Source organism: Chelmon rostratus, chromosome 15 (assembly GCF_017976325.1).
Source record: "Chelmon rostratus isolate fCheRos1 chromosome 15, fCheRos1.pri, whole genome shotgun sequence".
Classification (NCBI taxonomy): Eukaryota; Metazoa; Chordata; class Actinopteri; order Chaetodontiformes; family Chaetodontidae; genus Chelmon; species Chelmon rostratus.
In genome coordinates, this window is record NC_055672.1 from 9,858,319 (window position 1) to 9,884,325 (window position 26,007).

The 26,007-nt window shown below is 38.7% G+C and overlaps 1 protein-coding gene across 2 annotated transcripts in view; it reads left to right on the forward strand.

Moving 5' to 3' along the window:
• The window catches only part of stxbp6 (syntaxin binding protein 6 (amisyn)), a 64,081-nt gene that overhangs the window by 32,763 nt on the left and 5,311 nt on the right, over nucleotides 1-26,007 (forward strand). For both annotated transcript variants that reach the window (XM_041954555.1, XM_041954554.1), the window contains exons 3-4: nucleotides 17,155-17,285; nucleotides 17,410-17,575. In XM_041954555.1, coding sequence (XP_041810489.1) covers nucleotides 17,155-17,285; nucleotides 17,410-17,575 — 297 coding nt within the window. The remainder of the gene's footprint in view (nucleotides 1-17,154; nucleotides 17,286-17,409; nucleotides 17,576-26,007) is intronic.

Below are 26,007 nucleotides of genomic sequence, written 5' to 3' on the forward strand. Positions count from 1 at the left end.
TTGAAGAATTCTCTCATCCTGCAATCTTTTAGCTTAATCTGGAAATGCAAGAATCATGCAACTATTAGATGCATGGATTTACCGGATAGCCGCACCCTGCAACAATGGATAACAGCTGGGCAAAAGGTTTTGCAAATTTGTGTTCAGATTTCATCACAGCAGCTGAGAAAAGATCAGTGAGATTTAGAGCCTCATACAGAATGAAAAAGAAGATCTGCAAGTTTGTTACACTTAAACACTCTTCAGTTTTGCAATGTGGTCATACCTTTGATAGATAGTGGCCTTAATGCTGTCCAATTGGAATTGTGTAAATTTTAATTAATGAATACCAACAGCAGACATTTTTTGTTAATTTCTGTTTGCATTATGTATGATTGGTGTATGTTATTGACTACAGAACTTCCTCACTACAGATCAGCCCCTGATGCTTGTTGACTTGAGCACATATAGTTTGTTCTGAGGTCAAATCGAGTGCGGCTCTGTCACTTTGTATGAAGTGGTGTTTATTTAAAGTAAAATGCGTATGTTGTAATTACATATGTAACCGAATGCACTGCAGCTGTGGATGATGCACTGCAGGGAGTATATAAACCTGTATGGTTGTCAGCGAATATTTTAAATTCCAATTTATATTCGAAGTGTATTGGATTGTAAAAATGAATATTTAGAAGCAGCACTGCTGCAGTAAATGGACTGAATGTCCAGCATTAATTCCCATGCTGTTTTGCCCCTCTGCCTCTCTCATGTCCACCCCCTCTCTCACTCCTCTTCTGTTTTGGTGAATTAAGAGTTTATTTTAACCAAACCAGAGTTAAGAGGTAACAAGGGTAACAGTAAAAGAAAAGCCAAGAAGGTTTTCGTTATTATAGTTTTATTTTGCTTCTGTTGAGTTTGAATGAAGTGTATTTTATGTTGATAAAATTACTCTTTCTGTGAATGGAGTCTGGTGGCTTTGGCGAGAGCAATACAAAGTCTGTTTTTGGTTAAACAAAACGGATCTTAGTATTTAACAAAAAGGTGTCTCAGTAGGGATATTTTCCATCATGTTGTCAGAGACTTAGGATAACAGCCTGAGCCTGTCAGCACCAACAATTCTGGTGGACATACATTGACAGTGCTCCAATGCCCAAAGGAATTACATTGCACACAGATTTCCGGCTGCTGGCTGCTGCGCTCTCACTAAAAACTTAAGATGTTGTTCTCTCCATTAGCTGTTTGGACACAAAACATGGGAAAACAGGGAACATTATCAGATAATAAGTGACCGGATTTCCTGTTTGTCTGGGATATTGAAGTATTTCATGACACCAATTGGAAACTCTGCACATTCCTTTGTATAAATCAAATGTAGGTCAAACTGAAACAAGTGAAAAATTCAACATAGTATAGGAGGTTATTTTATTTGGGTTTTTTTGTCATGTGTAGGTATGTAGGTCTTTTAAAATACATGTTTATGTTGAAATGATATGCAAATAGTGTGTCTCTTGCAATACCAAAAAAACATATTCAAATAGTTCAAACTTGTGTGTTTTTTTTAGAAGGAAATTTGGCCAATTTTGACAGTTTGCCTGTGGAATGTTCCAAACAGGTGTTTTTGGAGCATTCCACAACTTTCCTAGTCTTTTATTGCTTTTGTCCCAATTTGTTTTAAAGGCATTGCTGGCATCAAATTCAGAATAAACATATATTTACAAAAATCAATGAAGTTGATGAGGTAGAACATCAAATATATTCTATTTGTACTGTTTTCAATTGAGTGTACGTCAAAAAGAATTAGCAAGTTATGACATTCTGTTTATCTTTACACAGTGCCCCAATGTTGTTGGAATCAGGCTCCTTGTTCTAAAAAACATGCACTGGAAAGAAGTGCTGTCTTAGTAATATCTATAAAGATCATATCTCTACACACAACTTTTTTTGTAGCAGGTGTTCAGGCCTACACTAGACAGTCAGGCAGCTTGAAGTTTTAGTGTTCATCAGAATTTAAAGGTTAGACAGGATGTGGACAGGCACATTGGCATCTCACTCTCTGCAGGCAGCTGCATGGCTGAACAACCTGGTGACAGCAGACTGCAGGGACTCGAGTGTCTACTGTTGAGACTTCCTCTGTCAGGCACTGGGTGGGCTCTGCTCTGGTATTTCACATTAAGGGCATGACTTAGCACCCCTGCAGGCTCCCTGACAGTCCTATATTGGTACACATTGTGTACTAGTGGGATGTCATGCAACACACTCAGACACATTTTCTCTCCTTTATTCCTAAGTGGAAGATGATTCGAGAACAACGAAGTAGCAGTAGTTTTAAAAACATTATCCTTTTTAGTTTAGCTGTTGGAAATTGCTCATTTCACTTGTTCATGAGTTTTTCGAAATTAACTGACTTGAGAGTCTGATCATTTTTCTCTTGAACTTAACACAATGTTAAAGACTAAACAAAAGGAAGAATGCTGTCATAGTTTAATATCACTCTCACAACCCCCAACTGTCTTCCTGCTAAATGGAACATCATTCATGGGAAGAGCAGATGGAAAGTGATTGAGTGAGGGAACAAATTAAACTTTTCCTCCATGTTCAATATCCAATTTAGCAGAGTAGAAATCTGTGCCCTACAATGACATGGTTTTTATGTGTGTGTGTGAGGGGGACACATTTGCTGTCTTCAGAGTCCTACTGTCATTGTGCTGTTACTCCTTCTGATCCATAAGAGATGGGCATTAGCTCAGGGTATGGCACATTACAGGTAAACTGACTTTCTGGGAAATATGGTTGTTTGCCCTCAAACTCCTTGTGAGATTCATTATCAGTTCCATTTCTGTGCATGCCACACAGAGATGTGTTTAGCATTGCATAGATCAGAGATGTGAGTAGGGGTAATCAGTTGACCTCCAACAAATCCAGAACAGCGATATACATCAGGGGTGGGGAACCTTTTTCCTATCAAGGGCCATTTCAATTATTGTACCATCCTTCAGGGACCATGCTAAAATATTGAACACATATATCACACTAACCTCTGGCTTCTCTTTGGTGATGCGTCTGACATCAGATGGTGGTTTTCGACGATACTCGCAGCTGGTTTTCCAGGTTTAGGTCAGCCACTCCTGATCGGAACTGTGTCTCTGCAACAGTCAGTTTTGAAAAGTGGTGCTCAAAGTAGTAGGTTGTTGCGTTTCAGCTTCATGATTTTTTGTTGTAGGTTGTCAGACACATCAGCTGTTTACACATTAAACAGTGTAGCAAATATGCTCAATTCTGTTTGTTTTCTCTTCATGTCTGGAAATTTCTCAACAAATGCCTCATGGAGTCACGTCAAATGATTTCACATTTGAATACAGAGAGCTGAGAAGATAGCTCAGAAACTTGGGGCTTGAGTTTCAGCTCTGAGAGGTACTTGGCAATGTCAACCGTAAAGGCCAATCAGACATTCCCCACCCCTGATATACATGTATACAGTACAAAACATGTCAAAAACTGGCCAACAAGAGTAACATGGGTTGCAATGTTTTTTGCCTAGTTAGTTAATCTTATTGCTCTTAAAGCAACATTTTCTCCCTTTCTTTTCTCAGTGTTACATGTTACATAAATTAGACTTTTGACAGTTTCCAGCCTTTAAGCTAAGCTTGGCCTCCCCTGTCTCCATCTTTTATTCATGTTATGTGAGATGCGCAGGGATGAAATTCTGTGTTTGCTTGGGACTTTGTCCTTAAGATTAGAGTTCTGCTTACATCATCAAGAGTAGATCTTATTTGTCCATGTACTTTCTGCAAAAGTTCTTGAAGATGAATTACAAATTTGTTTAATTAGCCACACAGGTGTCCCTAATGAGGGGAGTGACTGAAAACCAATATAAATATACAGTGAGTGAGCCAGCAGGCATTATTGGATACTTGAAGACAGTGTTGATGGGGTTTTCGGGTTTTTTTTATTGTTGACATTTATGAGCTTTTCTAATATTTCATTCCTTTAGGGTCATTCCTTTAGGCTGCCTAATGTGCTTGCTTTAGGAGGTTCAAGTTCACATCATACAGTAATCGATGTACAAATAAAGTGCAACCAAACGAGACTCCGTACATGTCTTGTAGATTGTCTGTACTCTTTGCGTGTGGCAGTAGAAATGTGTCCACCGGTAGAGATTTGGCACGACTGTTTTCACCATTGGAGCCATCCCTTAAGCCATATTTACACACTGTCATTTACAGTATATGCACTGCTACCCTGTTATGCAGCAAGTGAATGGGTGTATTGATGACATTGCAGGGAGTGTAGCTGCTTCATACCATATTCTTCTTGCCTGTATTCTTCTTTGCTTTCCATTCTTTCGTTGACGTTGTGGATATGTCCAAATACATGGACTATTTTCAATGTAAAAACAGTCATCATAAAACTTGCACACTGCCACATCAACACTAAAATAATATAGCTATGTATGCATTGATAAGAAATTTGAAGCGGACATGTAAAAGTAACACAAAGTTACTTTCCCTTTTAACAAATTTCTTTTATATGCAGTATTTGGTAAATTAATTCACTTACTTCTGAAAGAAGTAACAGTAACAAAGTACTAATTTTCAGTAACTTACAATGTTGACCCCAATATATATACTGTTACTGTGATGTTAAATCACATATAGATGATAGAAGAATTTGGCCATATTGCCCACCGCCATTTTTTGCTCACAAATGCAGGCCTTGTACTACATTTATTCTTTAGACATGTCTGCTGTGACAGTGATCATAAATTCCATGAGGCAGATCCAGGTTGAATTACATAGCCGTGTGTCACACTAAACCTTTGCTTGATATTTCACCCCATATGGTTCTAATGTACAATTGTATATGTTTATGTAGCCAGTCACCCCTCTCTTTGTTCCTTCCCATGACCCATTGGTAATGAGTACTGAATTATTCATCCACTTGTCCACTCCTGCTTTGACCAGATGTTCCTGAGAACAGCACTAATGAATTTTAAACAAGAATAAAGGCAAAAGGAGACAGACATCCCAGTGCAGGAGGGTGTTTATAACATTGTAAATTAAGTGAATTTTGTGACTCTCGACTAGATTTTACTACTGAACAAATCATTTTGGGAACTACCCCTCAGCCAATCACCAATGTCCAGTTTAATATGGAACACATGTGTCTTGCAGACCCTTTGATTGCACACATCTGTCACCATTGCGTCATTTTTGAGATCAGGTTATGTCATCTGTGTTATCTTTTAGGTAACTTTTCTAAATGTGAGATGCTGCTATGAGGGAAAAATCTACCCAGCAGGGGCATAAAATGACCTCCCCTGGGCTCTTATTATCGTCATAATTTTAGCTGTGTAGCTGCAGTTGGTGTAGAGGAAAAATCCAGGTTGCTAGAATTAAAAATGCCATTATAATAACTCCAGGGCTTTGTTGTTGTTCTTTAAGGATCATACATAATGGAGCCTTCTGTTCTGTGCAAAAGGATGTGTTTATAAATGTCATTGGCTTATCTTCTAGGCTTACTGCTGAAGTTGGCTTTTGTTGGCCAATGGATGCTGCAGTTATAAACTGAAAGTGTCCGCTCCATACAGTGGCAGCTGTAGAGAGTAGCAGGAGTCAGATTTTGCTTAGTATGGCGAGTTGACCAACAAGAAGATGACTTAGGATTAGGTGTCAAAGCAAAACACAAAGGTGCCTATTTGGCATATTGGATTTAAATAGGGAATCTGATAACTTCAATGAGGCAATCTGTAAGCATTGTCTGATGAAGGTGACAGCATCTGGAGGCTAAACTTCTAGTCTGCAAACACACCTTCAAGTACACCACAAGAGTGAGGTTGCCACAATGGGCCCCGCAGTAAAGTCTGGACAGGAGAGCAAAGTAATCACTCTACAAATATTGAGCATCATCGAAAAAAATCTGTTTTTGTAAAATGTCTGGTTTAATTGTGAACATCACTGTTGTCATGAGTTTATTAACCGGAGGGAAAATTTACTCACCGTGGCATCTTTACTATCTTCATGACCTTGATCATAATGTGGTCTAAGTTTCTGGGGGAGGTTCTTGCTGAGTAGTCTCCATGGGCACCTGTCACTGGTTAGGAAGACTGATGGATGCTCTTTACCACCCATCCCTCTTTGGTGACATACCTCATCTATCATGTACCCTAAAACTTTGCATAAGTCAGACAGTTAGCTGCTGCTGTGTGAATCCACATGCTTGTAACCAGGCATTTGTGTTGTCCCTCTCTGTGATCTTTTATATCAAAGGATGATTTGGAGGTCAGTTTTTAAGCAAGTTTTTCATATTCATCCCTGCTACTCGTAGAGCTGGGGTCCTGACCTAACCATGGGAAAAAGCTTATGAAGCGCAAATATGTGGTATAGATTTATATTTTCTACTGTATTAACTTATGTTCACTCCAGATGAAGTATTGACCTCGGCCTGTAATCCAGAGAAAACATGTCAGGTGGGGCTCTAATCCTGTCTGACACAGTACGTGGTAGGAATTGTGAACATAACCCTCACCCAGTCCACAACATAAATTGACACACACAAGTGGCAGCACAACTCTTGACTAAAAGATATAACTATGTTTTTCAGTACACAATAATAAGATTTTTTTCCCCTTTGACAAAAACTATGACACATCATGCATTTAAAACAGAAATAACAAATAAATGCCAATGCCTTCTTAGCCTTAATCTTATGAAAAGTAGAGTTGTAACAAAGCTGAAAGAACAAAGTGCCCTGTAGTGTAGTACTACATGATGTAGTCATTGTCTTTGCTATTCAAAAAATGTCTTCTGCCGAAGTGACCTATCAGAGCCATGACAGTGAAACATTTTCTTAAGGCTTTCTCAACTCTATAAGCAGTATGTGTTCTTGGATAGTTGAAGCAAGTTGTGCAATATTAATCACTGCGTCTCTCCCTCCATATGAGGTACAGACGGTGCTTCACTAAACCTTGTCTAAAAGAGAACAGATGGGCCAGGAAATGAGATCTGGAAGCAAGCCTGAACTGTAGTGCTTTGATTCATCATTTGATTTCACTTTTTAGGGCTTAAAGTAGAATTCACTGGAATGACTCACTAGTATTCAATCCAACTCCTCCAGACGTGTCAGTAATAACTGTGAACAATTTCAAATATTAGGGTGATAGACAGATTAGTAGAATAGTAGAAGAGTAGATTTAAGTTCCTAGATTACTAATCATTTATTTATATATTTATTTGAATAATCAGAGAACCAAAATCCAGACCAACCAGACAAAAAATATACTCCTGTATCTCCAAAGTGAACATGAGTGATGGGGGATAGTTGGGGGAGATAAAATTACAGCAAGTAGGATTTAATTTAAAAGGAAGAGTGACATAATATATAAGACATTTTGAAATATTTCCTTAAGAGATGTTTCAGCATTATGCTAAAACAGGGAGTATACAGTGTGCTTCTGTGATGAACAACATATTTGACTTTCTCTGAATTATCAAAAAGCACTATGCATCTTGGGATCACAAACAGGTTGTCACTAACCATTCCTTTCTAATAGTATGTGACACGCACACAAAAGTTGTTTTTGGTTAAAGGATATCTGTTCCAGGCACATGAGTTTAGGTCATCCTGAAGAAGTAAGTGTTGAGGAATGTGCTTTTTTTTTCCTCTCGAGCTGTTTGAAATACTGATGCATGCTATTGCGTGATGATATCCAGATTAGGTTGTTATGAGGTCTTCGTGTATTAACAACAGAGGTTTGGCACATAGAGCAGGTTTTGTATGTGTTTTATCTCTTTCCAAACTGAGCCGAGAGGTTGTATAGCAAAATGTAATGACTTGACACCAACTCTTTCCTTTTTTTGTTTTTGTCCCCCCACTCTCTCACTTATCTTTCTCACATGTAACAGCATATTTGCATTTTCTTGCAATGAAGTTGAACATAGAAATTTAATGGTGCCAGCCAATAAACAAGCATTTACAATATGTAATTTTTTAGTTTTGAGCCAGGTGGAGTTATACAGAAACACAATCAGTTCAGGTTTTACATGGCCAGTAGGAACCAGTGATGGTTGTGTAGTTCATCCCATAGCATCACAGTAGGGGAGAAGCCTCAGGTCAGTGCCCCAGTGTAATTAAATATTTCCTTGTATCTGTGCGCTCTGGCTCTAGAGGAATGTCTACTATGTGGACTGGGGCCTAACCTTGAATAGCTGGGTGATTAAGTGGTCCGTGGAGCACTGGGTGATGGACGAGCTCAGGGGGTTCTGCTGTGGAGATGAAGGCGTCACAAGAGACCTTGTGTTTTCTCTCTGGATGTGCACAGGAGCAGGAAGCAAGATGACAAAGAGAAACATAATGACCTGCTTCTGGAAAGCGTGATTGGTTTCTTTGCCTCTCTATTTGGTCATGATCTTTCCTTTTCTTTCTCTTCATAGGATTCAATTGTAGGGCTTCATACAGAACAAAAAATCTTGCGTTTGTGTTCAGGTTAATTTATTAAGACCTTATTTATGGCTAAGTGACATAAATCACTATGAGTTTGTCATTAGACAGTTTTGTTTTGACCTTGGCAGCTACTGGGGAAGTTAAAGCCTTTAGTGAGCCAACTCGTTCAACAAACGCTCTCATTATTCTTTGCCCCAGCTTTTCCAATGGTTTCTGTCCCTCTTTAACCTTATCTCCTGACTGACTTTCATGCTCAAGTTTTTTCTTTTTCATCTTCTGCTCACTGACTGCCGCTCTGATTATTTTACTCTGTGATAACTTAGCTCTTCATGTTACTTCATTAATCAACTCCAAAGCTGCACTCCACACCTCAGACATCAAGGGAGAATGTCACAGTGATCAGTATTGTGTTTGCACTTTATCAAAAGCTTTCAACATGGCATCTCATCACCCCATAACCAGAATGCTGTCTTACCACATTACAGTTCAGATTGAAGGTTACTTGATTTTAGTTGACTTGAAGACAAGTTTAGTTTAACTGTGATCTCAACATAAGAGATGGAGATAATGAACAAGGAAACACGAGAGCTTAGATCACATTAAACAATACTTAATACATTTATTTCAATGGCAGTGCCCCAAATGTGATGTGATTAAGTACATATAATATTGAAACTTCAATTGAATGTTTTTTTTTTTGTTTGTTTTTTCCACTCATATCAAATCAAAGAAATTCTGCATAGAGTCATATTACATACATAGACTATATACTTCATATCTGTTTATTTCAAAAAATGCAAAGTAGATAAAAAATTTATTTGTTTAACGTTCAGTTCAGCCACATTCTATTAAATAATTTCTCAGTTGCTTTGATTTGAACTGAACTTGAAGAAGCTCTGGTGCCTCAAATGAGAGTTTTCATTTTGAATGGCTGACGCACATGATTTGTCAAGCCTCCAGAATCCTTTTAATGTGTTGTCCTTGGGTGAGTGTTATAATTGGATGGATAACAGATGTGACTGGAGGCAAAAGGCAGCTATGTTTTAAAAAGCTCATTTGGGTTTTGAATTCTTGCTTTTGAAAGGAGCTTGGATGAAAGCAATGACTTGACTTTCAAGAGATCCTCAAAGACACAAACTAGTTTCTTGATGTGAACATGAGGTTATATCAGTGGTGTGTCAGTCATAGTTGGGTTAATTAAAATGCAAGCATGCACATTCAGTTTTATTTAATATGAAAAAAAGACATTTTCTCTAACAATAAGTCTCCTAGTCTCCTGGTAGTACATAGCCATTTTAACAGCCATTAGCAGTACCCCATACCTATTCCCACTGTGAAAGTTTACAGCTATTAGCACTGGTGCATGATTGTTTTTATGGGTTATTAGTCACTAAATTAAAAAAACACAAAATAAAAGGTACAGCACACTCAAAGGTGGCATAATGTTTGACAAAATATACATGAAGAACTTTTCCTTGTCACATCTTCTTCACTTGCTGGCTATCTGTGACAGATTTGACAGGATTTGTCAAATATACAAAATATTTTCTCTTGAGAATTTGCAGAATGTGCCATTCAGAGGTTCACTGCAATTTGGTTTTAATAAAAGTGAAAGTCAGATAGTTCCAGTCTGCTGCTCACAAACTAAAAATACTGTCATGGAATGAAGATACTGAGGCATTTAGAATTAATGTGAGTTTGATGAAAATCTTATTAAAAGTTGATATAGATCATACAACAAACAAGTTTGCTTGTTTAACACTAAAACTCTAAACTCTAACTGCTTTGTTAGAGTATTTAATAAATGGTTCATTGTTGTATGAGGGTGCAGGGCTGTGCGCTGGTCTATTTTTTCTGTGCTGCTGTGTTAAGCTAATAGTGTCCTTATCTGTTGTGTGAGTAACTTCTCCCTCCCAAGGGTTGAACGAAGCTGATCTCTTTTCTATAGCTACTATTCGCTGTGATATATGCACACTCCATTTTACTACTGGTGCCTTGCCACTGCATGATCGCCATCCCGTCTGAGGAGGACTTGCACACAGAAGTCACTGTGTTTTCGAACCCATGAATAGACTGTAGAGGCCTTTGTTCCGGGGTGTTGTTGCTAGTCTAGCCAGTGCCATGGTTCATTCCAGTGACAGCTTCTTTCTGAAGATAACAGTGTGTTCCAGCTCAAGCAGAGTGGGGGCAGCTCTAAAATAGACCTGTAATCACAGACCCAGACAGAGAAAAGTGTTGGATGTGACCCCTGGCGACAGCTCTAATAACAAGCCGCAAAATTCAACCTGTGAGGCAAACTGTTTGAGTGTTTACCTTGCTGGATAGTGTCCTCGCTACCTAGATACTAAACCATTCTCTAATCCATAAATGCAACTGATTATCATTCATGTTGTTGTTGTTCTTACCTCAAGAGATGGGGTCGTCAATAGAGTTGCAATGATTAATCGATCAGTCGGTCAAAAGACAATTAATTGATTATCAAAAACTATTTTGATAATCGATTAATCGTTTCAGTTCTTTTTTAAGCAAATATTTTAAAAAATTGCTGGTTTCAGCTTCTTAAAGCAAGGATTTGCTGCTTTTTTTGTCATTATGATAATAAATGAAGAAACTTTTGGGGTTTGGACTGATTGTTTGGTAATTGTGATGAGCATTTTTCCCAAATTTGTTTAACATTTTATAGATTAAACCATTAATGGATCAGTTGTGGAAATAAACCACACATGAATGGATAAACTCATTTGTTAGTTGCAGCCCTGGTCATGAAGCATGCAAGAAAGTCATCTGTGTAGTTTGATTGGATTTGCATTGCCTCTTTAGTCTAAGATGAAGTCTTTTCTAAAATCATATGAATTCATCTGAACTTTCCTAAACAGACACTGGGTCATGTATGTGTTTTTTGTTTTGAATTAAGATGAAAACACACCAGAAGGTAACTTCCAAATGTTGAATGTTGGATACTGACACAAACATATATTTTGTTTTAAATATTTTGCTCCTCTGTTGTATTTTAACAGTAACATTTAGGTTTTCAACCTTGGCGTCTTTTTTGGGATCCTCACTTGTTCCATAAGGCCAACAATGATAATGATTCATGTGGATTCATCTGTTTAGTTTGTCCATACACATATGATCCATCCCTTTAGTCCATTTCTGGCCCTCAGCCAAGCCAAGCAAACAGCAGTACACAGTACTTTGTAGCCCAGCATTTTGTCCATTCGCAATTCCTGTCTTAATGATATCCAATTACCTTTGAGTTTCTGTTAGCTGTGAATCCCATCTATAGTCAAAATTGCATGTGAATCTTGCTGTCCTTGTATGAACCTGGCCAGGTGCCAGCCCCTGCTTCTCAGGTGTCTTTTGTGCCATGCAAATGAGATTGCCATGGCAACTGTGTCTACTTAATGTCAGAGCACAGAGCCGCTTGACTGCAAACTGAAGGGGTCTGATTTGTCAAGAGATCCTTAGACCACCTGGTTGAGATAGAGGCCGTGACATGCTTCTTTGAAGTAGGACAGATGGGAGTCAAATGACTAAAAGCATTATTTGATCTTTTTAGCTTCATTAACGGGATATCCTTAAACTGTAATCAAAGCCTGTGATATAAATATGCTTAGCAACACAGTCACGGGTCAGTTGAGTTTTCATATTTCCTATTCTCAGGCACGTGAAGTGAATAATTCTTGCTGCAAAATTTCTGCTGGTGCACCGGAATAAGCTAATTTTATGTTTTAAGAAGCAGCAAAGTGGCTTGATGGTAACACTTTATTTTACATCCCCCTATAACTGCTCTTGTGAAGCATCCATAACTGTTTTATAAACAGACGACTGATAATGCATTATACAGTAGTATAGCTGTTATCCTATTTAATGATATATAGCTACAACTATTCTATATAACAATTTTAATTATTTAATAATTTATGAAATTCTTGCAATGGAAAGAATCACCCTTTCCCTGAGACTTCAGGAACTTTTTCACTTTTAACCCTTGAGTTAGTTACCTCACTTCTTCTTTGTGGGTGACTCTTGGAACTAGCAGTCATTCCAAAGGCAACATGGTGCCGTCCTGACTGTACAGTTGCACATTATCTCCCATATCTGATGTGGTCTTTTGTTATTCTGTGGGTTCGGATTTTCATATCTCTTCTCGGATGGCCCAAAATGCTGATGCTTATCATATTTCTGGCTTGTGGAAGGAGATTTTCAAGAAGCATCACTGTTGACATGAGGATTAAGTTGTATTATATGAGGGAAAGGAAGTTATTAATCTTATGCCCATGTGGGTGGTCCAAGCTCCAGTATGAATTCCATGACTCTGCATGAATTCCATAGTTGTTCCATATCTGGCATTGGTTGTCCTGGATTATATTTGTTTTCATAGCGCGGTGTTCAACATTCTCAAAAATGCTTGTATACATTCATAATAGACGACTTGCACACTTCTCACATGATCATTTATGTCATTACTGCTTTTGCTAAAACCTTTTGAGCGCTCACATTTCTCTCTTAACAACCACAGCTATGATAATATTTCGTTGAGGGAAAGCCGAGCCTCAGAATGTTTCCTCTGTGATGTCCGCCGTCTGTGAATGGTACAGTACGAGTTTCCCTTCTTGGCCAAGCACAACAAGGGACCGATCCACTGGAGGAAGTGAGAGCATGTCACCATCAGAGCATGAGAAAGGAGCAGGGCAGGAACCCCAGCTTGGCCTTCCTCTGACAGCCCACATGGAAACAATGGCTTTGGCAGCCTCTCAGTAGTTGTGGTCTTTCCTTGTTTCTAGATATACAGAATTATGTAGCCAAGTGGTGTTTGGTCACTCTAAAGTTTATTATGCTCTAACATTGGCTTCATGCCGTGATTTGTATGTTTATTTATACAGAAAGTCAGGGAAGCGTGTTACATTAGTTTCGTATTCAATCCACTTCAGTTCCTGTACAAGAAGGGAAAATGTGTCTTTATCCATCTCTGTATCTTCACTCTGTAAAACTGTGAAGCTCAGTCTCAACACATCAGTTGAATGGTGATCAGGGTTAGACTTGCAAAGGGTTAGATGGATGGATGGATGGATGGATGGATGGATGGATGGATGGAGCGTAACGTGTGCCTGTTTGCAAACACTCACACCAAGGCACACAATAGGCTGACCAAAGAGTTGAAATCTGGTGCCCGTCTGGGCAAATTTGAGGCTCTTTGAACCTGACACAGAACCATCCTCAACAGGCTTGGATAATGAAGATGAGGTCAGTGTCTGACATCAAGGAAGTCCACAGAGGGCATATGGTGGCCAAAATTGTTTTTTGGAGAGAAGTCTGTTTTGGAGGGGGATCATAGGCAATGTTTTTTTGTTGTTCAATCAAAGGTAAATGTAATGTTGAGTGAATCAACTAGTTTAATTAAAGTTCAACTTAAGATATGGTAAAAGATATGTTTCTGTCTACATATGATGTGGTAAATATGGCCTGAGCAAATAACCCCAATATTTCCATTTAATTCCTGTTATTTCCTGTTAATTCCCATGAAAAATTTCCACCTTGAATATTATGTGAATTTTTAAACTGTGGCCAGAGTATTGTGTAGTTTAATAGTAGACTAGCTGAATTATGGTACAAGATACAGTCCTGATGAGAAGCTTGCTGTGATGCTGGATATCAAGTATTGATAGAATGAGGTAAAATGTCAACATGCTGAATGATGTGAAACAAATATCGTACTCCCTTCTATGATTAGTTTTTGTATCCCTGCTTGCTTCTGTCATTTTTCTTTTGATAATTCCTTCTCTAAATTATTTTTATCTTCACACTCAGCATCACTCAATGGGTAAATTTATCATGAGAACAACTTGAGGTTTCATTTAAGCAGAAGGGCCTGAGTACAGATTTTCTCACAGTCCTCTATTTGATATTCATTTGAATAAAGCCAGCCTCCTCTAACTTTCAGTAATTGTTTAATATGCAGGGGAGCAACTTTGACAAGGTGGGAGTCAACAGCTGAATATGAAATTGATTTGAGAGGCTCAAAGGTGTCTGGCAGCTTGATTAAGATCTCAGTGTTGAAGTGTTGATGATGTAGCTCCATGGCCTGGAGACGACAGGTCTCTTTTACATGTTCACTGATGCATTTCAGTCGCCAGGTCTCAGTGTAATGTCATAGTATTATTTTAAGAAAGTTGGCAAATAGCCAAACAGTGCTACCAGATTGCGAGCAGTAAATTTTCCTCTACATGTGCAAAACAGATCATTGAGTATGCAGTTTTCACATGGTTCGTGCCCTTTCTTCAGTGTTACGCAACAGTTATTCTAATCCTGAAGTCATTGTGATTGTTTTGAAAGCAGCCTCATCACAAAGCGTGTGATATGTGAATATGCTAATGAAGGAATGTGTCAGTCAAAGCCTCTCAGGCACGGGGGTTGCAATCATTCACCATCATGATTTTTTTTTTCTTTTTTTCATCTCTTGTGTTACAGTATGCTGTAGGTGAAAAAAATTACAACCGTTGGGACATGATGTGAATGGCTGCTACAGTAAATTATAAAACACTTGGTATATTGTGCTTGATTGGAAGGCAGTTTACACATTTTACTAAAACAAATGAAATAACAAGTAATTTATTATACAAAAATGCCAAACATTCACTGTTTGCATTGTTTAATATAATATAATATGTAAATTGTGTCTCTTGTGATGGACATTTCTTGCCATTTTCTGACATTTTATCGACAAAGTAGTTTCAGTTAATTGAAAAAAAATGGACAGATTCATCGCTAAATAGTCGTTAGTCCCGGCTCCATACAGTAGTGAACATTTCTGGTAGGATAAGATGGAAGCGAGGCTCGTATCTAAAAGAGAAAGACGGTCCCTTGTTGAATTCATAATGTACTTGTGGTTTTTTATCTCTCCGCTACCAGTCCTCCACTTACCAATTGAGAGCAATAAAACCCCATTTCTACTTAATCGGTTTGGGGAAAATGTGCTATAGTCAGAGACAAATTATTCTTACTGCGAATTGGATGACCTGAGTTTCTACACACCTACCCTTCAGCACACTGGTTCATTACATCCAGCTGTCGTCTTCTTTATGAAATTTTCCAGTTTCTGGAGCTTCTATTAGCCTTCTGTGTGACCTGAGACAGAGCTGATCAATCACTTCATGTGTTTGTTATGGCAGTGGCTGTCTGTTTGAATAAAAATAAATTCTCAAAGAAAAGATTTGAAAGAACCTGCCCATCTGCCTATATTGTATCTGTCTGCTTCAGTCTGTCTGTACCAGCGTGCAACCTCAGGTCAGCACCACAAGTATTAACTGCAGCTGTCTAAATGGATACACAAAACATATCCAAACATCCCTCCTCTCTGGGGAGTTCGCTTACTGATTGTATCACCTGATGTAACATTCAGCCCTACCTATATTTTCAAAATCATTCCCAGAGAAAGGTGTGGTGGATCTTTCACAAAGCAAGCATGAACAAAAGGCAAAATGTAACATTGCAACCAGCAGGGATGCTAGTGATTTGGGAGAGATTAGAAGCAGAGTAAAGAGCAACAGCGGTGAAAGTGACCCGAATGCTTTCCGAGATGACACAATGGCAAATGTGGGAGAGCGGAAGCAGAAGTTCGCTGCCGGGGTTATAAAAGCAATGTTGCTCCTGAGATGTTCAAAGTCCAGGCACATAATAGAACTGTGAGCTTCGATGATCTATAAACATGTGGTGGTGTTGATCTCTGTACGGGAAGAGTCGAACACAGATATTCATGGGAATAGAAGTGAAGGCACTGTAATGCTGAGGCGAGCGAGGCCAAGCTGAGGACACAATGATGATGTCACTGGACAGGAGGTGAAAAGTTAAATTGAAGTTTTGGAACCATACAACACCTTCGCTAGTCAAACATTACACTTTATTAGCATGTTACTAGTATTGGTGGACAAGCTCATTTGGTCAAAGTACAAAGAAAATGGCTTCAAGAATATGCAGACAACAGACTTTTTTCATCTGGATTGTACAAATGTTATAAACCAACTAAGCATGATGTTACTGAACCTACACATAAAACACAATACCTAAGAATTATAATGGAAGCTCAATATAAAGCCACTGTTGAGCCACTGATTGTGTTATCATTATGTCCATTTTTCTCTTGTAAGTTGTTTAAAAGGCAATACCTCCATGCTTGAATGCAGTGTAATTTGTTACCCGCATAGATTCAGTCAGCCATGCACTGGAAGAAATACATCACTTTCCTCAAGAGAAATGAGTTGTGTACAGCACAAAAAAAATACTCACCAATTTATACTTTGACAGGGACAATATAACCAAGTGTTGTGTTGTAGTGTGGAAACATGTTCCTTATGTAGCTGGAACACATCAGAAAGTCATTGCACAGTTTACTGTATATGTGATCATTGCACATAGTTTGGCAGGATAAACACAAAAGCCAAATCCATATTCACAGGATTTGTCCGTTCATGGTTAGACTGTCCTCTCATAGGAAATTATATCATGGTCTCTGTTGCTGTTGGCTCCAACAGTGAAATGTCCATTGTTAATGGATCCCTTTGTTTCTACCGCCCACAAAAGGAAGCTTGTTCTTCTGCTTGACTCTTTATATTCCTCATCTTGTGACCTTAACTGTCCATTTATCCTAATCCAGTTTTTCTCATCTTATATTAAACATACACAGAAACCTCATATTTTGGAATTTAATTTTGTTGTGTTTTATTGTTTTTGTTTCCACAGTGACCAATAAGAAACCATCCTACGTATCCATCACTAAGGTGAAACAGTTCCAAGGATCTTCTGCCTTCGTAAAACGGTCACAGTGGACCATTGACCAGCTACGGCAGGTCAACGGCATTGACCCCAACAAAGTATGTAATTTCTGGTCCCCTTCAACTGCTGCTGTCCACTTAGTTGATATAGCCAGGGGCCATTCTTGAGTTACCATGAATATTGCTGTACTCATGACTTGCTCTTTCTGGTATTCTCTCCAAGGACTGTCCAGAGTTCGACCTGATGTTCGAAAATGCTTTTGACCAGTGGGTTGCTGGATCAGCAGGAGAGAAGTGCACCTTCATCCAGATTCTTCACCACACTTGCCAGCGCTACAGCTCAGCGCGGAAACCAGAGTTTGTCAACTGTCAGGCCAAACTGCTGGGGGGTAAGACAAACACAACTACTATTTCTGTTCAGACCACAGTGGCTCTACAGTGCCAGACTTACTGCTGTCATGCTGTGCTATAAGCCAGTCTGAATCTAACTATGTATGATGACAACCAGCACCTGGCATGTATGAAAATGCATGTTTATTCCTCGTATACAACATCTGTTGCTGTAGTGAGGTCAATGAGGATGTCCAACAAAATGCATCAGTTGTGACTCAAAGCGTCTGACGCAGATCAGCTGGTTTAAAGCACACAGAAATACTCAATGCAACACTAAATAATAATTTTCTCTTATTTATATGATGTTGACACATTTTATTGTGTGCCTGGAGTGTGAAACTCATTATTTTCAATTGGTTTCCACCCTTTATAATAACAATAAACATCACAGTAAGAGCTGTAACAGTCCCTTAATTATTGACACTGATACTGAATCTATGAGGCTGTGTTAGTTGAAAGCTAACCTCTCCCTTTGAAAATAATAATCATTCCATGCCCAACTAACAAGTGATGACAGGCTGTTGATCAAAACATAGCCAAGTCCCAAATGATTTAGACATGTAAAGCGTAGATGTAAAACCATAAAATTGGTCATTTCCTGACTCCAAATTGTGTGTTTGTTACCCATTGTGATGAAGGATTCTGGTGCTGGTCGATGGTTTCTTCTACAGTAAAACCCAGTAGAGAATGCAGAATCCTGAGCGGTTTAATCAGATATTGATCTGTTTACCCCCAAGCCTCATCTTTGAGCACCATTCAACCTGTTGTATTATTCATGGAATTATTTATGGAAACACATCCTGAATCTGCCTCCTGCAAGCTGTCCTTCTGCCCCACATATACAGTACAGTAATCAATTACCAGAAGTAGACATTTTGATAACAAACAAAAAATGGTTTATGTTGCTGAATTTTTAATGTCTCTCTGTTAGCACTACAAATCTTACTGTGAGCAAGTCACAGAATGACTTACCCAGAGTCTTTTGTAAATGATAACATGCTTAGTGAAAGCTTTCACTCATAATGTAAAAAGAGAGATATTTTTCGGATTTCTGGGTGAAGCTGCAGCTTTGAAACGTATTATTGTACACATAATACATTGCAACAAGGTGATGTGAAATATGTGTATAGACACTGTAGTTGCTGTTAAATAACTTTTTCTTACTCTGTGTGAGAACCCATTCTCCGCTCATCAATGATTAAGCTGCCCATGCTCTTCAACATTCTGCTACGTTGCCTTGACCTCCCTCCTACTCTGAAAGCCATGTCCATATTTAACTCGCTTAAAGTGACCCTAGTGCATACTATAGTCTCTGTATGAGTAGGTGGGAAGGTAGTGGTGTCCCAGAGAGCACTGAACCTGGGGGTCCTTAGAGTAGGATGGATTATGGAATGCAAGTGTTGCATCAATCACACGCCTCCAGTAGATCTGAACATTACATTTAGTAGTCTTGTTTTAACTGCACAAAATCTAAGAAACTCATGGATGCCTACAAGACACATTGCACTACCCTTGATATAGATCCTTGTATTATGAATGACTTTACCCAAAAAAAACTACATGTCCTCCTTGAAAAACACTTTGAAGAGTCAAACCTATGGTTTTGTAGAAACAGCTACAGTACCGATCCAGCTATTGACACCATGCTGTATGTCCATCTGGCCAAATGATCAGATAATGAATTCCTGGCTCTCAGTTAGTAGAGGATGCTGTGTGTGGTAGATGAAAAAGTTGACAGCTCACCATGCACGTTGTGGCAGGAGGAACAGAGAAGATGCCAGCCTGCTGCCAACTCTGTCCACTCCAGTTTAAGTCTCACACCAGTGCAAAACAAAAATCATGACGCTGCTCAGGTGTGGGACCATAACTGTGGGAGACTATATCTACAGAATCCTCTGGGATGCCAGCCCCCAGAAAACACAAAAGGTAGATAGTTACTGCACATAATTCTAGTAATACCCTATCAACACCATTATGAAGTGCTCTAGAAGGACAAGTATGTTTTCAAGATAGGGAGCAAAATGATAAAATGATAATATACTGCAGACAGCTTATCCAGGAATTGGAATATTGTTAATTTTTAATCATAAGGGAATATTATCTTGAGTATCATAATGTAATTGGAGTTATTGGAGAAGTTAATATATTGATGCAAAACTATTTCAGTAAAACTCTAGATAAATTAATTCAGGATTTTTTTTTTTAATGTCTTCGTCGTCATTCTGTACGTCTCAGTCCATATCCATGTGCCTTGTTCACAGTTTTCTATGTAAACAGATACTGCAGAGTTTTACAGGCACATGTTTTTGGTCCTTGATGGGCCGCGTAAATGGTGTAGAAATAAAAGCAGCTAATTTGCTAATTGCCTTGTTATCAGTGCCGACTTGGGCTGCTGGCCACACAGTTATGCCCCGTTAAAGCCAATTTCCACCTAAGCTTTTCTATCTCACTGGCATGTATTCATGACTTGAGACTAAAAGAGATGGTAAATCTGTGAGCCTGCAGTGGATGCTTTTAAGCCCTCAGCATTAGGCAAACCTCGCTCCCTGCTTTTTATGCTAAATGCTGTGTTTGAGGGTTAAAATCAATACATGGATGAATAATTAAACAGTTACCAGTTTCACCATTTTTTGCATGACATTTAACCATCAACACTTAACTCATGATCTAATAATCCAAAACCAGTAACCCCTCTTCATTAATTCCAAAACTAAATCATATTTTGAACATCAAAGCTGACTTCTGATATTTTCTCATCACAGAAGACCAAGCTGTAGATTCAGTCATTATCCGTTGCAAGGTGTATTTGAACAGAAAGAGGAAAGAATTTGTTGCACACCACGGTCATCTACTAAGACAAGGTAAGCCAGTGCTACAGCATACAAAACTACCTGGACTAAGAGTAAAAAGTTGTATCCCTTACTATAAAGTGTTGAATTCCTCCAGATAACAAGGTGGCATACAAAATTTCCTGTGCTAAATTAAACAAGTGTATCCCCTTCTACTAACAAGTGATGAGTTCCAGTCGTAGTCAGGTCTGTTAAGAGACCACTTCAGCGCAAGTCTACTATGCTGTACAGTAGAAAAAAAATTGTGCACAAAATCTTACTACAGCAAATGGACCCATTCTGCAGCTGGATTAAAAAAAAAAAAAACTTTTAAAAGAAACCCGTCCCCTGCCTGAGCTATGGGCTCTGCTCCTGGCTCTCAGGGATTTAAGGGACCTGTGTTGTCATTGTTAGGGCTTCACTCTAGTTAACATTTACAAACAGAGAGCTTTCCTCTTTGCTCCTAGTGAGCACAAGGTCAGCATTTCACTGGTCTGCGTTGTCACTGTGGGGGTTGAGTGCATGCTAAAAGGGATTTTAAGTTTACGTCCAAAGGTTATGTTAGTTATGTTCGCTGTCCTTGCCCCTCACTGTCAGACTGTATGCGCGGAGTCACTGGCTAATCCTGTGCAGAGGTAAATCACATTGTGACATACAAGGATAGAGTGCTTCTTCCTAATGTTTTTTTCAGTATTCTGTGCTTCTGTATAGCCTTTCATGAATTAACATTTAAGCTTAGTCAAGACTATAATGATGGGGAATTATGGCTGTTTAATGCGTTGTGTGATGCTGACATTTATCTGCTGATTAAAACCACTGAGAGTAGGCTGTTCATGAATACCTAGTAGCTGTTTTTCTGTCAGTGTTGGCACCAGTCTCTGTTACATTCAGGACTGGATGTGCATGTTTGTGCTCATTGGTGTCCTTTGTCATGCTGGTTTAAAAGGCTTCAGCAAGGCACTGTGACTGAAAACTAAAGGCTGACTGAGTGAGCAAGGTCAAGCCTTTCTCCTGATGAAAAAATGTCATGGGCAGAGTGATCTCTTTGGCTTTTTCTAAGGGGTTAACCACGGTGTTGAAGGAGCTATTCAGGCTAAACATCCACCTCACTCCAATGTAAATGTGAGTGTCTGTAGGACGCATATATTTATGAATTAAAAGTAAGTCAAATGTATTTCAGGTAGGAGGAATAAACATGATAATCCAGATTAATTTCATAATTGCTGTTTATAACAAGGTTGTTGTAAACCTCAGCATCCACATTAATGATTGAATAATAGTGTGATTGAGATTATGTAGGTCAAAATGAAGATCACCTGTGACTGCTGACGCTAAGCAAGTCAAAGTCCTGGATTCTGGTGATGGACAGTGATATAATGATAAACATACGGTAGGGTGCATGTACAGTGTATGGGGAGTGGTATCTGAAAATGAGAGGAATGTACAGATGGCTAATGATTTGAGAAGAGCACAGAGGAAGGGAGAACTGCTCTGTGTAAAAGGTCTGGGGGTGACCACTGAAAGGGAGGAAAAAGAGTATTAACTCTTTAAGTAATAATTGCAGGAAAAATGTGGAGAGAAGTGATTGGATAAAGGGCTACCCAGTAATAATATGTGTGTGTCAGGAGTGCCGGGGGGAGGTGCCCTTCCTGGTTGAACCTCTGGTATAGTTTCATTATGCTGCTGCAGATAATGTCGAGATTTGCATTAATTAAACTGCAACAGGATTTATCTTGCAGCAGCAAGAGCTGCATAAAGGCCTTTGCACACCAGGAACATCACGAATAAACAAATCACAAATATTTCCCATTGCAGCGAGTCATGCTGGCAGCAATGCAACACTTATTCAATAAAAGGTTCAAACAGATTCCTGCCAGCTCATTCTTGACATGGAGTTATGACATGACATCCATTCTGCACAATGTGATTGGTTGATGCTTTTATTTGCTATGCAAATGCTCAGAAATATCAACATATTGACCTTTGCTCTTTTGCAGTGTAATGTTCACGTTCTCTGTGACAATTATAAAAAAAAAAACGGAATGACGAAAAGTATCATAGTTCTTAACTGTGTCTTTAGGCCACAGTGTCTGATGTTGATTACCTTAACCTTGTTGAATCATTTTTTTCTCATTTTTTTTTAACATAGTTGTATGCAATCCATTTGAAATTGTCCAGAAAGTGCATTATTACTTAAAGACTTTAGAGCTTTATTTATTGTAAACTTACTTTTCTAGTTTTCCGTGCATAGGAAACTAAAGTATAAAGAAACTAACTAGTGTAATTATGAAGCATGTTAAGTGTGTGAAATTTTCTGAGATTTTGTTTCTATTTCTCCTGCTTTAATCTTTTTATATAAGAAAACTTGTCAAAATACCAGACCACAGAAGCATTAAAGGAGAAATGTTTTGCTCTTTTTTCGGCCTTGGCCTTCATCCTGATTTATTGATTTCAAATTATTTACATATTCACTTTAGAGCTTTATACCTCCATTACTCAGAAAGTGCTGCTTTTACACAGAGAGCAAAATAAACTTCCATCTGCTGAATTTAAAAACAAATTAAAAGACATGCTTTTATCACAGCAACACTTAACTTGTAAGTGTAGTTGTGGTTCACGTGGAATTTATCACAGCATAGCTGTTAGAATTTGGAAATATACTTGATACAGTTTCAATATTCCTCTCACACTTCCTTGTTTACTTCTCTGGCTGCCTTTCCTTTCTTTGTGATAACTTTTAGAAGAAAGAAGAAATATTCTTAACACATTGAAACAGCCACATATTTCACATAATGTGACATAATTGTCCGTGAATTTAAAATAAACTGTAAATTGGTACAAAAGATATTTTTCTCTTTTTTAAGTACAGTTAAATGTATTTGTATGAATAGATAAATCCTGATTTTGAAAGATCCTCACCGTGCTTAGCAGTTGGTGAAATGTTTTTGATTCCTATTTTAACTACATTTTCCAAAAATACAGAAGGCTTGTTTAGAAGTTCCTTTGCAAACCTCTGCTGATGAATTTTGTGGTGAGGAAGTAGGACAGGTTTTCTTTTGGTTCCTCTTCCGTGAAGGTGAATTCCATGAATGTGCACAGGTGTTGCTGCACAGCAGAACAATGCACCACCACTTCAGAGTCTGCTAAATCCGGAATGTGGAGTTTGGGATCCACTTATGGATATGAACCAATTTTAAAGGCTCTTTGTGTATGCTTGAAAGTGTTGTTGAGGACATTAGTAACAGGCCTACCTACTGTTAGTCTGATTGATATTGTTTTACTATAGTCCTTTTGTTTTCTACATTTCTGGATATGGACCTGGTTTTTAGATGCAACTTTTTTACATTTCTGTATTAAGTGCTGTCTCAAATGACTGTAATGATACCTTGTGGTGAAAGAAAGGGGATGTGTGTGACTAGTCTATTCCATGTATCTGTTTAACTAATTTGTAGAAAAAGTGGTCTGCGTGGCCCACAAACCCCCAGTGATATTCCTACTTAGCCCACTTGCTTTTGAAGTTCAATATCCCTGTTATATATTTATACTATTCTGGTTCAGATCATATGAGTCTATGGTTCAGATGTGTCAGAGTAGCTCAGAGATATGTATCTTAGTTTTGTTTGCCATATCACACACATGCCAGCCCGATTTGTTGGCAGCCTTTTGCGGGCCATAGAAAAATTCAAGAAGGCCGTATCTGGACCGCAGGCCACTAGTAGAATAGACCTGACTTACAGAAATCCCTGACAGAATGTTAATGTTTCTTTGGATGATTAACCACAGCCTAAAGCCCCTTGGTTTTATCTGGGTAATAAGGAGAATTTTTGATGGTACTTGTTGAAGTGCAGATAAGTATGTGCTCCCTAATACTTGAAAGAATACTTAAAAGAAATTACTGTAAGACACTCACTACATACCAACACTCACACAAATCATACCCCACAGCATCATCCTCACACAGTGATCATATGATCATGTACGCTGCCAGAGTGAAAATACTAAAGGCACTGTAGCATGGATCTTTTTGTGTAGGTGTGTTTTGTTCTTGCCGTTAGCCATCTAATCTAATCAATCCCATATGCTCTGAGAGTAAATGTGACTTGACTGTCAGCATCTCTTGAAGTGTATCTGACATGTTCCTGTTGATAACCATCAGCTTATTTTCTTCAGCGCAGCAGCAGTGTAGGCTGTAGTCTGCTGCTTACAGCAGAGCTGGAAAAGGAGTGGTTGACTTATAATGAACTTTTCCCTTCCTTGTTATAGTTGTCATCTCATAGCTTGTATTTTCTGGAAAATTCTCTTTGCCAGAAAACAACTTTCCTCTTTGTTCACTCTCAGTTGTGTAAGAAACACAGGGGTTTTCTGATATCATGGGTTATAGCAACAAAATTCCTCCTCTATTGTTGAGAGAGGCAGTCATGATGTACGGGGTTTGGTACTGTGCGTCATTCTTTATCAACAAGGCAACAAAAAGATCAGTTTTTAGATTTATCATCTTAACAGTCATGTCAATAAAATGCAGATTATGTATTATGTAAATGGATTCATACCAGTGAAGCTCCTAAGTAACATAGAAGAACTGCTGTCATCCCCACTAACAGTGATGGCGGGTCAGCTCCCACTTTTAAGTTAAGAGCCACTAAGGCTCAGAGTTTAAATCATAACAATAGGGCCATATAACATAATCCACTCCTACACATGTTTCATTCAGTTCCTGGTGCTGCAGCCCCTTCATAAGCTCTGCAGAATGTCCCCACCCTGCCTTCTCTGTAATTACATCTCCACTGGGGGAGCCCACGCTGCAGCCCGCCGTTGATCTCTGAGTATAGAAAAGAAAAGGCACCAGAGAAAAGAAACACGGAGTGCAGACAAATAAAGGTTGATGTTCTTTGAGTGCATAGTGTGGAGGGGTTGTGAGAGGGGGTTATATTGAAGGTGATAGGAGTATTACTCCCCAGGCTCCTCTGGAGAAAGAGAGGATTAAGAGGAATCTGTCTGAAGGTGAAAAGGTCTTATCCTTTCTACTGATGCTTTAAGAATTTTTTTTCTTCAAATAGAAGCAGAGCAGAAATATGTTTTAGCCAGTGTAAACCAGAATCCACATTTGCAGTCTATGATAACTTCACATGAACTTCCCTTTGCTAATGGCTACAGAGTTCCTAGTTAAGAAATATTCAGGTTGTAGCTGTAGACTGTGGAGCTCTTGTATGCTGTAGACAAATTCTAATACTTAAAATTTTAAACCAATGAAAAAAGAATTCCAACAGATATGAAGCTTATCTCATCATTGGTCTGAATGTGTTAGCCACGTGTCAGTGTGGCAGTCTGTGGTTAATTTACTTTAATCTCTGGTAAACTGACTGAAGAAGGGCCTTCGGTTTTGCATGCATTTCCATTTCGCTTAGTGCGCACAGGTGTGGGTATGAACATTTATGCATCCATCAGTGTGTCTGCGGCACAGGTGTGTCTCAACACACCCTGCTTTGACTTTATCAAGTTAACTTCTTTTGAAGGAACACCAGCTGGCCTCACTGGCTGCTTTCGGGCTGTCATATAAACCACTGCAGTAGAGCTGTCCCGATTATCTGTCACTCAGCCTA